Source organism: Contarinia nasturtii, unplaced genomic scaffold (assembly GCF_009176525.2).
Source record: "Contarinia nasturtii isolate CC-2019 unplaced genomic scaffold, AAFC_CNas_1.1 Cnas_scaffold_414, whole genome shotgun sequence".
In the NCBI taxonomy this organism is placed as follows: Eukaryota; Metazoa; Arthropoda; class Insecta; order Diptera; family Cecidomyiidae; genus Contarinia; species Contarinia nasturtii.
In genome coordinates, this window is record NW_022197768.1 from 3,241,916 (window position 1) to 3,259,767 (window position 17,852).

The 17,852-nt window shown below is 34.5% G+C and overlaps 1 protein-coding gene across 5 annotated transcripts in view; it reads right to left on the reverse strand.

Moving 5' to 3' along the window:
- The window catches only part of LOC116338785 (CUGBP Elav-like family member 4), a 124,235-nt gene that overhangs the window by 34,544 nt on the left and 71,839 nt on the right, over positions 1-17,852 (reverse strand). For all 5 annotated transcript variants that reach the window (XM_031764251.1, XM_031764249.1, XM_031764250.1 and 2 more), the window contains one exon: positions 14,552-14,677. In XM_031764251.1, the coding sequence (XP_031620111.1) occupies positions 14,552-14,677 (126 nt within the window). The remainder of the gene's footprint in view (positions 1-14,551; positions 14,678-17,852) is intronic.

The following is a 17,852-nucleotide window of genomic DNA, read 5'->3' on the forward strand; positions in this document are numbered from 1 at the left end:
TTTACAAAGTAGTATGGTTTCTCTCGATTTTATTTGTTTGTTTCCATTGAATTCAAATCAACGAAATCATGTGAAGATGTAGAACTGAGCAGAAGCCATGAAAATAATTACTTTTTCTCATCAATTATCATGAATGGTGAGTGTTAATGTAACTTTGCGTCTTATAATTGTATCATAATCATAAGTAAGTGGAAACTCTTCGTATTTTCGCTTTGATAAGTTCATTTATTATTGATAACTGAAATACCTTGCTTGGAATAGCGCTAGAAAAACAAACGAATCCATTGATTCTGCTGTACAAAGAGAGCGAGTAGTTGCTTGGATCAAATATCCGATGAGGCAAAGGCCCCATTCATAATAATGAAACAGCGTTTCACCTAGGAATTTTCATATTTATCGAGCTGAAATATTATCGTAAAATTTATCCAAGCAAAAGGATAGAGAGCGGACGAACGAGCGCGAAACAGAGCGTATATAAAAATCACTACTCATTTTTCATGCCAACCATCAAATATGCGGATTATAGTTACAATGTAAGCCACTGAATTTAATCACGAAAATTTGTCATTGTTCGACGTCGGCCACCATGTCAATTTTGCCACATTCTTCAATGGCACTTTTTTGCTTTCAAGTGTGATGAACAACCTAATTTCGACACTTTGAAGTGTGTCGAAATATTGCGATTGAAGGGTGAAAAAAAAGAGAATGTATAATATCGAAAATTTTAAAGAATGTCAAAGTTTCAAGGTACACTGTGTACGGTGAATAAAGCAAATAGCTGGCGTGCGTGAATCAAGTGAATTACAGACACTGTGGAAATGTAAAAAGTTATGAACGCGATTGCGGCAACAGCGAATGGAACGTTGAAAGGGAAATATTGTGAAAGATAGAACAAAAGAAAATATTGTAGCGAGTGTGACATAATCGTGAAGGATTTCAAATGAGATACACACTCTCAAATCGAGTAAAATGAGCAACAGAACATGGAAAATTTGAAAACCAGCAAAAAATTATATATATATATATATAAACAGATCGCTAAAAAAAGCAAAAGTAACGCGAAACGAACGAAACAAACATAAATCATAAATTATGAAGTTGTGGTAAGATTAAGGTAGAGCGAGACGAACGAGCCGTACATCTATATTAAGGGATGGAGTAAGTATGTATGTGTGTGTGTGATATGAAGAGAAGATGAACGAAAAAAAAAGAAACTTACGTAATTTATTATTAGTTTCACATTACAATGATACAAAACACCGCCGCCACCGCCTCGAAAACTTTGTGCATTTCTTTCGTTTTCATCATCAAGAATTGATGAGACATCTCTATATCTCTTTATGTGTCGGTGACTTACTTATTGCTTATGCCAGAGAATGGCTACAAATAAACTAAAAGATATCTGAGATATAAAAGCGGTGGCGACGACGACGACAAACAGGTACGAATCATATTACATTTCTTGAGATTTTATTATGTGCGTCGCCATGATAAAGTGTATAATGGCTACAATATATTCGTGCTGTATAGCGCGAATCATATTGTAAAATATATGAAAATTGTTTTTTTCTATAACGTACATATACATTCTCTGTTGTTTCTTTTTTGTTTCATTATTTTGCAGTGTAAAAATAGAGCTGGATCCTACAGTCGGCGTGGCGTATGCGTTCAAAGATAAAAGCTTGTGCCTTGTAACTTTTAGATCGTATGATTCGTATACGTTAGTTCATACATTACATACGATGTAGCATATTTCTTGAATAAAACGTCTTGTAGTTTTAACAATATAATTTTAAATGTTTCTTTGCTCTTCTTTCTCTTGACGCAAAGCCTGTGTAAGTGTGTGTGTGTTTCAGCCTCAGGACTCACAGACAACAATTCGAAATACGTTACATAGATATAATTGCATTATATGAATGAACACGAATGCTGTCGTCATTCGAACAAAGTTTCAAAGAACTTTACTTCTTCCGAAGCTAAATTACACATATTATGATTACATTTTCTTTCTTTCACAGCTGCCAAGCAAATAGTTATTTAGACGAAGAGGTGAAGCGAATGTACGATAGCGCGCGCACAATGATAGATATGAAGTGAGAACCAGAGGGGCGAGAGAAGGAGCGGGGACGATGGTGAAAGATGAGGTGGAGATATAGAGGTTTGCACACGGAGATCTCTGCCATATACAATGCTATAGACGACATATTACTTGTTATAGAAATTTCGACATAAAATGTCGCCATTTTGCCGGTTGTCTCGACTTAGTTCACTAACTAGTGAACATCATTTCACATGTGCGTTTGACGGAGTAAAGAGCTGTACTTTTTCCAAGTGAGAAAATTGAGATGAAAAATTTTCTTCATCGCTTGAATCATATCAGATCGAAAGGGAGTGGAAACAACAACGACACTTGAAAATGAAAAAAAAAAAAAAATTGTCAGCAATAATGTTATACATTGTGAATGGTAGGAGCATATCATATGGATATGATACATTGACATTTGACGAGTATGTTACTCTATCAATGCCCGTACATTTTATTTTGCAGTTACATTTGCTAAAGTGCGCATTGTTGAATTGCGACGAAGAACATTCGAGCAAAATTATCGAAATAACAGGAAATGAGTTTATTGAAGCAGGAAATTAGGTTTTTGCATTACTACAAAAAAAGGAACGAGAGAGACACACACGCACACACATAGATACAGAACGAGAAGAAGAGATCGACAACTGAAATGTTGCAAGCAGAGCGAATGGATGAGATATGTTATATAAGGAAAAAGCGGTAAAGAAGCATCATTCACTCAAATGAATACAAACTCGTCATGTGTAATTTATGCATACTTAATCTTATGCCATCATCCAGGTCAGAGATCTGTGCGCGTTGAGAATATCGGGCCGTGTGGCTCCAAAGTTTTTTGCTTCGTTTCTTGTTTCGTTTTTTTTATTGCATATCAAACCCCCTCGATGCTGACGTTGAGTAAGTATATGTGTGCTGTATCATGTATAGCGTTGTATGTTTTGTTGTACGGTTTCGCTTAAAATTTATTGTTCATAGTTCAAAGTTGCACAAAGATACGTACAGTTTACAAAATACGATTTATCAATGTTACCGTTAGCGACGGTAGTAAAGTATATAATTTGTAATATTTTGGTGAATCGTGTGAATACATGAAACATGAAATATGTGGTTAATACGTTTGCCTATTATGAATGCATGCCTATCAAGTCTTTCAAATTGTTTAGAATCTTGATAATAATGCCGACACTGTCTTTTGGCAAATTATTTCGCCCAATCTCTATCTTTTTTGCCAAAGTAATTTTACAAATATGCACATTTAACACACTTCAACATCGGCGCTCTACAACACACAACGAATTTCAAACTTTTTTTTCGCTTTCTACGCCTCGGTGTTTATTTGGTGGAAAAGACATGCTCAAGACGAACAACAACCAAAGCGCAAACAAGAAAAAAAATTGTTTTTCGTATAGGCTTTAAGTCTGCGACGACAAATTTGAAAGTGCTATATGCTAATGCTTTGCTATCAACACTATTGCACAGCCCTTGCAGCTCTTGCAATGGCAAAAGAGTAATTTTGCAAACTATCGTTTCGAACATATCACACATAATAGAATCAAACTGTTATGCCATTTTATGTAAAGAACACTAATGTATGACAAATTTAACGCATATGTTGTGTATCGATGGTAAATATTGCTTTTTTTCGTCCAAAAACTGTATTTCACCGAGATACATTGAGTTTGTTGTGTTTGGTACATTGAACAAACGGTCTTCGGGGTATCGAAGACAAACCCAAAATTAATTTATTTGTTACTTATTGTCGAGAGTAGTAGCCCTGTATGTATGTTTCGTTGACATTCGATATCATAAGGTGTCATGTTCATTTGACCACAATTCTCGTCTCGTCATAGATAGAGAGGGTATGAAATGACACCAACAAAAACACCTTCATGAATAACAAAATGAAAGCGTAAAAATAAATTTGAAAAAAGAGAGAACCGAGCGGAGATTAAACCAGTGAGCTAAATAAAATTACGAGTGCGAATGAAAAATCGTCTATGCCACAATCAACCGACACTCATTTTCGAGCAACGGATTAAATTAAATAAATGTTCGCATTGAAAAGAAACCGTTTCGAGTGGCCGAGAGACAGCAACAATAACAAAACCATTTTCCCTTTCGGTAACTTTCTGATTAAATTTGATTTTGGTTTTGTCACACATAATGCGCGCACGCCCCCACGCATTCACACTTTTGATATTGCACACAACATCCATGGATTATATATTGGGCGAGAGAGTGCGCATAATTTTCAAAATTACCGAATGAGCAACTATTCACAATGAAGTAATTTCATTCGTTTCACTACTCGATCCTCTCACAATTCTTGATTCTCTTACTCTACTTTCTTTCCTTACTCTCTCGCTCACACTTACTGTTTATATATGAGCGACGGAAATTTGTCAACTTATTATGAAATTTCAACACTTGCCAAAGCAATGTCGTCTATTAGTGTTTGTATAGCCCACTCTAGCTGAATGCACAAAAACAGTCTAGATTAAATCTATTTACACATGGATAAAATATAGAGTTTGATTCAATGCTCTCGATGTGAACCATTGCATGGATGCGTATGTAGAAAAACATATTTCGTTCGCAAATATATATATATATTTGTGTTTTGTTTTCTTTATTTTCGTTTTCTCTGTTCATTGACGATAAATGCGGAGGAGGATGAATGTAAAAGAAGATGTGGGGGGTTTAGTGGTGGTGGCGAAAATGGTAGGGAAAAGATGCGAACGACGCCTGAAAGAGAAAATGAGCTAAGAATTGAGCCATCTGACACATGCACAAATTTTACTTAAGCACAAATTGAACTGACATACATCGCACGCATGGATTCGAATGGTATGTTGTGTATGGTGCTTTTTGCACAAAATTGTGTTTATTAGAACATCTTTTCATTACTGAAAACAGAGTCGAAAGAAATTCCAAGAATATGGTCGTTATCATTGTTGCTTATTCCTTCTATTATTTTCACTGGCAGTCAACAGTGAGAAAAGAGAGAATACAAAAACTGATTGCAAACCGGCAATGGTTGTGTGCTAACAAAACTGTCGTTCTTTCTGGTTCTTGTTCTCCATCGATACATATATGTGTTGTAACTTTGATATTCCATGTATGATATGATTCTATTTGGAAATTTTAAACCATTCTGAAAAGGCACCATAAATATGGATCTAATTCAATTGATAAAGCCATGAAATGAATAGCAAAGTCAAATGTAATATAATGTGCTCGATTGTGTTCAGGACTTCAGCGCCACTTGTATTGATACAGTGAATAGAAAGAATGAAACAGACTGAAGTCGACATCCGAGCGGTTACACCAATACAACACACACACACAGTACATATAAAGTGCTGAAGAAATAGCGCCAAGTTTTATTATAAACCGACATCATACAAAAGCAAGCGGGCTTTTCATTTTGAAGAAGCAACAAATTTCTTCATTTTAATGCTATTATACAAATCACCCTCTATTATTACTGTAAGTTCCCTTGTTCGCCATCTCTTTATCTCCTCTTGCAATGTATGATAAAACACACACACAAACACACGATCTCGCAATTCTTATTTTTTGCGTTTCCTTGAAACTTTTCTTCTTCTTCTCTTGTGTTTCACATGGGAATTACCACAGTGTGCAGCATTCACTGGATCATTTGAATCACCCACATGTATGTTTTATAGAAGATTGTTTCAATTTATGCCATATTATATGCACACACACGTGTCGATGTTGTACTTTCTTTCGATATTTTATTCGCACTCATGTATATTATATTTATATGAAGTGGTTGTATATCATTTTCACATTCATTTTACATTTAAACTCACACATTCACTCTCTTTCTTTCTCGCATCTCGCGCTCGCTCTCTCATTCGCGCTCTTTATTCAAGCAACATTCTTTGCAAAATTTACCACAAATGAAAGCAGAAAATCCGCGCGTACACGAAAACACTTTGTTCGCGTTGTAAAACTATTGAATGGATTTCGAAATGGGTTGGATTCATGTTCGAAACTTTTGCCATGAGTAAAACTTATAAGTTTAATAATTATTAATACAAAAGCCAACATTTCACAACAATTTCAACTACTTAAAAATCGAGCAGGTGCGTTTCCATAATCCAACTTCATAATTTTGATTTCAAGCGTGGCACAGCTATTCACGTGCATATTGCTTTATTTCCATCGTACGTTTCTAAGTTCAAGTTAATTGGAACAATGTGACCAACTCAAATGGAATGTTCAATTTAATTTAAATTGTAATAATCATTTGTACCATGAAATTGGGAACGTGAGTGATTCGCTTATTGCAAAATCATTTTGTGTCATATGCAAATGCATTGATTTGAATTTTCCACCAAATGGCGAACAAAGTAGAAAAATGAAAACATGCACATCATTGATGTGAATCACAATTTTGCTGTTGACTCAATTTACTTATTTATTTTGCATTCGTTTCCAATACACATTTGAAAATCGCTGATGGTATTTATTTCTTTTATAGATGACAAAGCCAAACCGGCTTGTATTCTCCATCGTGCATATTGTATATTGTGCAAAATAAAAACAAAAGCGGAAATAAACAAACAACCAGCGCCAGGAGTTAATATTTAGACATAAACATCTGTTAAATGGTGTACTGCAAATGGCATATTCAAACCCCAGCGAAAAATAGTAGACGGGGTATTGGGAATCGGATTGGTGAACAAGAACAAAAGTGTGCTAAGATAATTTGCCATTGCATTATTTCACAAAAATGAGAGAGGGTGAGAATTGTAAAAATCTTGGATGAGATCGAAAGGGAATGTAAGCAGCATGTCCGAGAACTTCATCAAGCACCGTGGCAATAACAGCAACAAAACACAGACAAATTCAACAGGAGCTGCAAGTGAAAAGGACCAAACAACACAACAATAAAGTCCCGAAGAATGCTTCATTTTTTTATGCTACTTATACACAGGATAAGAAATGGCAGAATAGTGCAACACAACACAAATCGACTGTATTCTTTCGGGTGCGCTCAACGACGTAAAAAGCAAATCTTAGTAGTTGAAGGTTATTTTACATGTTCAATGCAAAGCAACAACCCACTGACAATGCGATTGAAAAAATATTGTTGTTGAGCCAAATGGCTGGTGCACATTAAAAAAACCCATAGCATTCCAACGAAAATGCTTCGCTACAAGAAATTGCACACAACAAACCAAAACGTGCAGGCGAAGAAAAAGTCGATGTTCATGATGACGATGTTTATGATGAACAAAAAAAAAAAGACATTGGAAAAGCAGAAAAGAGAGATACAGTCCAATGTGAAAAAGTTCATCATAATTGCCTCGACAACAATATAGCGCCAGCATAGACGGGCTGAAGCAACGACTAAAAGCCATACCGAAAAACATTCGCATAAAATACTATTGAAAATAATGTGTTTTTTTTTTGTGTGCGCATATGTTCTGCTTATTATTCCATTCATTTTTAGTTCACAGTGTGTGTGTGTCGGTTTTTTTCTGGTGTTGCTGCATGCAATGGTAGTGTTTGTACTGGCCAGGCTTTTATGAAGCTGCACAAAGAAAGCGCATTGTTGATGTTAAACCATTTCAATATAACACGTGCTTTTGTGCTCATGTACTTTGCAATGGTTTTCCTTTTCAATTTTAGCATTTCCGTTTTTATTTTATGCTTAAGCTCATTCACCTTTATCGCATCGACAACGATAAGGTTAATGAGAATAAAAAGACCACTTGGTATATTCGACAGTGCTAGGGAGAGAGAGAGAGAGAGAGAGAGAGAGCGAACAAACGAACGTGAAAAAGAATGAAAGACAGAGAGTCATTGTTTCTTCTTTTGCCGAAATCATTATCATCGGTCACTATTTCCCTTTTAATAACGCGCTCATTTTTTTTTACTCTTTGCTTCAATGAATTTATTACATTGTTCAAGTTGCTTCCATTTACATTATTTTCTATTTTTCTATCGCTTCAGCTCACTGGTGAAAAATAATAATAAAAAAACAGTATTTTGTGCAATTTTTGCGATTAAATGGCAAAGATGATGTTGATGGAAGCAATAATAACAAACATAAACATCAATCCAGTTACAATATTATATTTTAAATTTTTTTTAAAATGTACTTTACTTGCTCACACCCCCATACCCGAAACTCATTGTGATTCCATGGATTATCACGTTTGAATTTAAAAAAAAACATCAAACCATTAAATACCAAGCCATAAATACCATTTTGAGTTGATGCAAGGTGCGAAAAAGAACAAAAAAACATGAATGTTTATATCAAAACGTGACCATTATTTTTTGTTTTTTCACTTCGACTATTTCTATCATTGCACATTTTCTGTTGAATATATACTACTATATTCACTACAATGAAGTTGATTATTTTGTTACGAAATAACTTTGTGATTTCTGCTTCGATAGTCCAAATGACATGGTAAATATTTCAGCGAAAAATAATGCGAGTCGTGTATTCAACTGGTAACTGATGAATAAATGTATAAGATTTTTCCATTGTAAACAATAATGAAATGCATGCTAATTTGAATTTTTTGGATTATAGTCGATGGAATGAGTATAGTTCCCCAACCGCTTTTTATTCATATTTCGTTTCTTTATCTCTTTTATCTAAAAATGCACACCCTTTAATGGCAGTATATGTTAATCCAAAATAAATGTGTCCATCCATCGTCTTGTCCCGCACAAAACGTAGGGTCTCCCCCTACGATAGAGAGAAAAAAAAACGAAATCTCGAATGGGATTTTAATGCACAGCAGCATTGCTGTCCAGTTGAGTCAACGTCATTTGATCTAAGCGCCTTGCTGCTGTGTTCATGTATTTTTGGCAAACAATAGGGACATAGAAAAGAACGGCCACATCGAAAGGCTCCACGCATGATTAAGGCCACACACTACATTCATTTGATGACTTTTATTCCATATTCATACATCCAACTTATTGTATTAGATTTTTTTTACATCATATATATATAAACATCGTGTATCGCCTTAAAGCAAAAACGATGTCAAGCGAATAATTCATAAATGTAAGAAATGTGGCAATTATCTTTAGGATAAATATCGTCTGTTTTCAATATGTTTCATTGCGCCAGACAAGTTCAAAAGAAAATACAGTGCAAATTAAAGTCAAAATTTCACAATAATAATTGAACCTCATTTATATTTCGTTGAAGTGGAAAGCTTTCTCTTTTGATAATGGATGTTGACGATAAAAGAATACACTTTTTTCACATACCAATTATATTTCAATAATTTGGTAAACATTTCAAAGAAATTTATGGTAAATTTATTAGTTTCTTGATTGATCAAGCACGGTTTGCAATAGAAAAAGGGATTTTCCGATTTCCATTCAAATTGAGTGGTTGAAAACAAAAGACGATGATTTTTAGCTATCAAGTTCATTGAATGAATGGTATGGTAAAGGAGTAAATGTGCAGGACCCTTTGATAGATATCAAAGTCATATGAATGTCACCTTGAATTTGTTGTGTCTACCACATAATGTACAATAATTGAATTTAATTGAAGCTTGAAACATCTTTGCTACCAATTTTTATTCAAACCAAAAATTCGAACCCAAATTCCACCCAAACATACTCGAAATGAGCGGTAATTTTTTTTCGGGCAATAATTTTTTGACATTTCGTATTCCATAGGTTAACATTTACATTATTATTATTATTTTGTTTATTGTGCTAAAGAAATAAAAAAATGTGTCTCTTTCAATGAGTCGAATTCCATGCTTTTTTTGTCGATGAATCATGTATTAAATGTGCAAAATCACTTTGAATGAGACTTGGGCATTGCAAGTGAAAATCTAAGACAATTTATTCTTATTATAATGAATCAGCCATTTTTGAACGGCGGTGCGCAGTGTATACATGTAATTTTTCCATACAGTTCACGAGGGGTTGCGTAAATGCTGTCACATTCAAGTATCGCTGTACAATACATATGTGTATCTGATTCGAAATAATGAAAGTTCACCATAAATTTGTTTCGACAATCATTCCGTTAGTTGATTCTTTTATGAATAAATTAACGTGAATTATTCAATTGAAGGAATAAAACTGAATACATTTTAAAATACGCACTAACGAATATGTGTGAAGCGTTAAAATGTTGCCGAAATGGATTCCAATCTATTTAGACATGTTAAGTATAAAGATATGAACATTCGGTTGAAAATTTCAAGTGTGGTTGTTGACGACGATGATGATGATTATGATATGTAAGTGTTCTCTTCGCATACACAATCGGTGAAACGCTAATGAAGTGAATTTATTCCACTTTAGTTTTAGAATCATCAAATCAATTTAAATACGAAATCAAGTATACCATCAAGTGTGTTCGCTATTTTTTAAATCTTGTTTTGCAACATTGCCGCGTCATGCAAAAGAGTATTTTGATGTTGCAGCTGTCATTACTAGTATGTATGAAGAATTTCAACTGAAGATGGGAGAAAGCGTTTGAAATTTAACCATCGTTTTTGTTATTTAACCCTGGAGTAATTTAAGTGTTGAACTCACCAAGATTGAATTTTCAAATATACACCATCCCCCTCACATACACACATTCACGATGTTCGCATGCACACACTTCAACGGAATATGTTGATATTTTGCTTCACTGATGTTAACTAAGTAGATCCTGTTTTCATAGAAAACAATTAGTAAGTTTATATCGATTTTTATGTATTTCCCCTTTTATGAACTTTTCATCTTATTAAGCGAATATGGAGCATGAGTTATTCGCATATATGTGCGATGGTGGTGAGCAACGAATCTTGGTATCAATGTGATGTTGCCATCGTTATGTGAAGTTAAATTATATTCGATCGCGCATCGTTTGGCATTATAACAACCGATAAAACAGTTGAGAAATCACTCGAAACGGACATAAATAAAGGGAAAAACACTCAACACAGCAAATCTTTAATTTAACTTAAGCGATGAATGCTGTGTAAGTCACCAGATGCTATTTTCAGTCATTTATCTAAGTTTACCCATTCACTTATAAGCGAATATATAAACATGTTCTCGTTCTTCTTATTATTCTTCTTCTTCTGTTCAGTCTGTTTCTCTCCATCTCTGTTTTCTTGTTATGTATTATTTCTGGATTTTTCCTGTGTTAAGCTATTGTTTTCCACTTGCACCCACTTGCATGTGATGAGGCTAAAAAGGAAATAATAGTCGGTTGGCTGTTGAATGGTGATCGTTCTTCTTTTCTACATGACTTCAGGCCATGTTTCGGTGTGTTTTAAATTTTTGCTCGTTTTTGTTCTTTATCAATGTTGTTGTTGTTGATTTTTTTATTCCATTCTATCGCTCTGTCTTCATTCTTCATTCACCATCAAATTATAGTGAAGAGACCAAAGAGTGAAAATGACGAAAAAAAAGAGAAGAGAAAAGAATGAAATGTGCATGAGATATTTAACGCTTACAGCCTCTTCACATTCAGATAAGACCCATTTTATACCATCCACCATATATCTATATATCTTTCAGTTCTGTGTATGGTTTATTCGTTCGTTCACATATTTTTTTCTCCCTGAATTCTCTGAATGCGCGCTCTGTGTTCGCTCAGTTTTTCTTCGGTGTTCCATCGATGTTGTTGTTTTTTTTCTCGTCGATGTGTGGTTTCCATTCGTTCTTTGGCATGCACAATTTTTCATTCTTTCTTTGCACTCTTTCATTCAAACTTGTTGTCGGTGTGTTGCGTGTGTTATATGCTTATTTTCATATCGGCCACTCATTCACTTTACACGATGCATGTTTACCATGTCATTTACCACATATTTGTAATGTAAATACATAACGCATTCGGCACAAAGGCGCACAAGATGAATGAATTTGTTCACAAAAGACACACACACGCCCATATATATATAGCCAAGAGCAACAAGCCGTGTAATGTAGTTCGTGTGACAACAATTTTAAAAGTTCCTCTTGCCTGTGGAACAAGTGAAAAGAAAGCGACATTTCTCTTTCGTTTATGTATTTTTTTCTTCTTCTTCTTCTTTTTCTTTATTCTGTGTATGTTGTTGCTCTTTCATTCTAACTCTTTTCTGTAATTCGCCTTTTCCCCGCTCACATTTGTATTTATTCGCATGCCATTTATCGCATAAAATATTCAAGTTAAATATTTCCCATTCGGTTTAAAGCTTGTTATTTTTACGTTTTCACTTTTGTCATCGTTTCCGATTGCATAGCTATGCAAGCACAAAAAGCGGCCTACTACATTTACCAAACACAGATATATATTTTTTTTTATATCAATTATATTTGGTGCGTTGGAATTTACACAAATAGCAATTGAATATGGTCGCAGAGGATAGGGGAATGTATATACGTATAGAAGACGAACATTTGTTCATGTCTCGTGTAAACAACGAACAAATTGAAAAAAAGAGAAAATATATGTATTATTAATGACAGCAAATGGATTTAATAGGGCGTAATGTGTTGTATTTAACTGCAAGCAGATCACACATGCTTTCAATTGTATGCATTTCTGTAAGCTAATTAGGCACGAATTCATGTGAGCACAACACTTTTGTAAAATCCTATACCAACATTTCATTCAGCATTTGGTAGATTGCATATTTGCACATGAGTCGGTAATTTGCAAATAAAATCGCAAATAAACGATTAAATGTACCGATTTAAAAAAAAGCAGCGAATACTAAAGAAAATATTTCCAGTTTCTGGCAAATCTTTGTTGTTTTTTTCTTCTTCATTATAATGAGCATTAAGTATACTTTCGTTTGTAAATAATAAACATTTTCAACGACTAAAGGGACGAAAGGGGAGAGAGAACGAGATAGAAGATGAGAGAAAATGATATGTATTTGCATATTTTCAAAGTTCCTACTGTGTGCGTTTAGTATGATATACCGGCGGCATCGTAAACCTTATTCGCTGTTTGCGTTCTGCATGAAAGAATGGCGAGCACACAGTCACTAATTATTATAAATTAAGCTTTGAGCTTGCAGCTATTGTATTATGTTTATATGCCATGTCGTTTTATCTCAGCAAAAAGTGCCAAATAGAAGACCCATACATTTCGACAAATGTGATTTCGAGTGTCGGCTGTTGACTTTATGTCATTATTATAAATAGAAAATGTCGTTGTTCATAATCGTTGTGTGTGTGCACGAGGAAAATGTAAGATTGAGATGGACGAGAATGAGCCGGTGAGATAGAGCCAAAGAGCCAAAGAGGAAGACAGCTATAAATACACAAGTATGGCACAATGTTTTCACCATTTTTTTTTTTCTCATCTCGGCAGAAGCAAGAAGGCGAGATCTGTTCTCAAAATTTCATCACCCACGATGTGGCTTGATACGCTTTTCGCGACATAATTTAAAACATACAATTTTCATTTTGTAACGCCGTATCGCTGTGAAACATTAATAATAATATTTGTCAACACACCATTTATATTCTTATCGAATTACTTCTTACCAAGGACTTTATAATTCTCATAGATGGATTCAGTAACAAGACATCCTGACACAAACATTTTACTTCTATTCGTATGGTTCGTGCAGTTTTCATTGCAGTTGCCATTCGAAAGCTTAAATTCCATGTGATTTTGTGTGAGGATAGAAACGAGAAAGCGAAACGATTTTCTACATATGAAGAAGTCGCAATATGATACGCGTACACATTCTTCTCTCACGCAAATGCGTTTGCTTCTAATGACATATTTTGTGCTTACATGGGACTGATAGCCCATAAAATACGATACTTATTTCTTCGGGACATTTGGATGGGGGGCGAAAAATTTCAATAAATGGCACAGCTTGTGTTACCATCAACTCAAATAAACGATTTCACACGCTGATCGTGATGTATATATGCAGACGGATCCCTCTTTGTGTTATGTGAATGAGTAAAGTTTTCATTTGGGGCACTGAACATTTTAAAGGAAAATGAAATTCAAGCCAATTATATTACGTACTCTATATAGAGATATATTAGATATAGCATATAATAGTTTGGTACGTTAGATTTTTTTTTGGTTAAAACCTATTACAAATAACACCAAAACTTTGAAGATAGTTGATTTGTATAATTTGATTTTTACATCTTTAATTAAGTTTGGTTTCGATGAAAAGCTGGTCGACAGCATGTGCTTTTATATACAAAAGTCTTTACTGAACACAAAAACTCACACTCTTTCAGTAATTTATTGTAGCCGAATTGAAATTGGATGCAACGTGCGCCGCACACACATTCACATACATATTTCATCTAACTGATGAATAGACAAGCGTAAATAAAATGAGAAATGTCGACGTGTCTGAATGCACATATCTATTGAGTGGATGTGTGTATGTGAATGTGTATGGGAACACAAGACAAAAGAGAAATAGAGAAGAAAAGCGGAATTCCAAATGTTTATTGTTTTTACAAAAAAAAAAATACCTTTACTGGCACCGTCCGGTCCTCGTAGTATTGTACACTCTTCAATTGTTCCGAATGGTGTGAATAGCTGCTTTACATCCTCTTCCGTTTGTTGCTTGCTTAGCATACCAACGAAAAGTTTTCGATCTATTTCGAAAAATGTTCCGTATTGCCATTTGAAATGGTAGAGCCCCACGATAGAGTGAGAAATGGTTTGTTGCACATATTTACGTTTTCGTTGTTCCCCAATTCGATACATTATCGTAATCGTTTCGTCATCGTTTACCGCATCACCATTGGAAAATTGTTGTAAAGCCCAACCAATGTTTTGTATGTGTATATGTGTGATTGTATTATTTCATTTCATTTTTGTGTATCGTGTTCAATTTGCCGAATGAATTTGCCGGTTTGTGTGTATGTTTCGTCGTGTATTTGTGCAGCCATTCAAATCAACATCATTATTTTGCCATTTTATTCCGGTTTTGATTGGATCAACAAGAGAGAGAGAGAGAATGCGAAAGAGAGTTGGTGTGTATGTGTTTTTATGTGCGAGATAGAGAAAGAGAGAGTGAAAACAAAAGGAAACAGAAACAAAATAGAATTCGAACAGAAGACATAATCAATTCCCATTTTGCATATCAATTTATCGCCATTATTCGTAAAGCAATGAATGAACATAAATAATGAAAGAGAAGAAAACGATAAGCAATAGAAGAAATAACGGCGTGCGCAAACCAAACACAAGCCATAGTTGATGGCAAAGAAACAGCAGCCGACAAGGAATGATAGAAACACGAAACGAACGAGCAAAAAAGCAAAAATAATTCGCAAACACGATCGCGAGTAGCGCGTTTCAAATTTTATCAAATAAAAACAAAAAAAAAAAATAAATAGGGTGAATGAAAAAAAAAAGAACCAACAACGAATGAGAAACGAGAATGGAAAATATTTCACAATTTCAACAAGAAACAAATGGAAAATGGAAACAAATAACAAACATCCACCATGCATGAATAATGAGCAGTTGATTTGAATGAGAACGTGCGATTCGATGGGATTCAATGTATGAGGCGATGAATGGTTTCGATATCCAATGACGAATATTCCAATTGATGAATATGAGATGTATGACAATTGATTTATTATTGTTATCGATGTTCCCATAAATAAATTAATTTTATTGGCAGCCACAGTAAAAAGAATGAGCGGAAGAGAAGGAAAAAAATATATGGATGAGTGGCGATGCGCGCGTGAATTTTGGTGTATTTGCCCAACGGAATTGATATATGTTTACCGACGAAGATGATGTGAATATAAGGCCATATCAGTCCAATCGACGGAACCATTTCAATTTGTTGCATTGACGATGTGTATTGTTTGTGTGTTTCGAAGGGGGAAAAAGAAAAAAAAAACAAGAACAAAAATTCATTTAGAAAAATTTCAAAATAGTCGGATTATTTTTCTTATACACTATACTTCAAGCTAACTACTATATACACATTACAACGAGCAACACTATAATCAATATTACATAAAGCTGTCAGGTGAGAGCCGGAAAGTATAAGCAAATCTTTTCATGGTGAATAATATTAGTTGTATTAATAGAGAGAAAGAAAAAGAGAGAAAGAGAAGGTAGGAGGGAGATAGAGAAAAAAAACGGAAAACAAATCGATGTTACAAATTGCTCGCACTTTTAAATGAGCAATTGCTCCGAAATGATCGTGAGTGCCACAAATCGATGATTGAATATTTCAATGCGTCGGCCGGCGGCACATCGGAAACTATTTGAAAATAAAAAAAATCGCAGTGTGTGTGTGTGTGTCTAAAATTGCGATGCATTTTATTTTTGTTCATATGGCTAGGTAATTTGAAGCCCACGATTCGATAAAACTAAATGGACCCATGTGTGCTTAGAGCACAATCACCAAACAATTGAATGCAGAATTAAAAGTAAATTGCATTCATATGTTTCTCTACGATATGAAATAAATGTGTAAAGAGTATGCAAGAGCACACTCGTGTTCAGAGTGGAAGAGAGAGCGAGAGAGAGAGAGTGAGAGAGAGAGAACGACAATGACTGGGCAAATAACAGTCGGATAGTAAAATTTTATGATGTAGGCAACTTTTCCCATGATTTTTCATTGTTGAAATCCATTATTTGCCATATCAAGTACACCGTACACAGTTACAATTGAGCATCGTAAAAATAACATAATAATCATAAATCCGTTCTATCGAATGAAGCAAAGGTGGTTTATGAAAAAGCTCTGATAAATTTATGCGCCAATTCTATTTTATTTTCGGTCTCGTTCATGAGCAATCGCTCTCCGTACCTCCTACACTTCATTCGAATTACAAATGCATGTAAACACAATGTACACTATGTACATATAATGTTCTGTATTCGATCAAATGCTAACTAAATGCTACTTTTCTCTTTTCTTTCCTTTTTTGATTTCTCTCTCTCTCTCTCTCTCCGTAATTCTCGAATTTGTAATGGAAACTTTTGTTCGATGTACACTTTGTTTCAATACACGATTTGATTCGATTTCAGCATTGAATTGTAATTCCGAGAGCAATGCCAATGGAAGGTGATAAATGAAAACAATACAACAGACCCGAATGAGAGACAATGTCAACAACGGCTCATATAACTGGCACTAAAAATCCATCGAAATTTTGTCAGTTTGACGAATAAAAAATGCATAATGTGAAACAATTTGGTGACGAAAACCATACATTTGTTTTTGTTTTTTTTTTGTTTCTCTCTTGCTTTTTTTAATAAATTTTATTGAACCATTTCAATTCAATAATTTCGAAAACAGCAATGTAAATACAAACGTTTACAGATTGAATGACGATTTGAAATCGCCAGCGGGAAGCATATCAATATCTTTCCTTTCCATTAAACGAAATGCGTATGCAAACATTCCAATAAATGAAATATAAATAATTTGGCAGATCGAGCAAGCAGAGCGTGGGTAAATGAGAGAGGAAAAAAAACACTGAGAATGATGGACAGACACATCAAACGGATGAGTGAGCGAGGAGAAAAGATACACGGAGGATGTCTGAACCCGAGTAGTGTCATTAAATTATTATGGTTCATGGTGATGGAAATAGCAATTTATTGATGGATCATCGTATTTTATACCATTTTGTTTCAGTTGAAATGTGCCCATTACAACGTCTCGTTATCACACATTGCATCGTTGGGTATGCACATTGCACATATTCACAGACACAAACCTATATGAATGAATGAAATACAATCATAAAATAGTAAACTACTATGATGTTTCAATGCAATTTATGATTTATG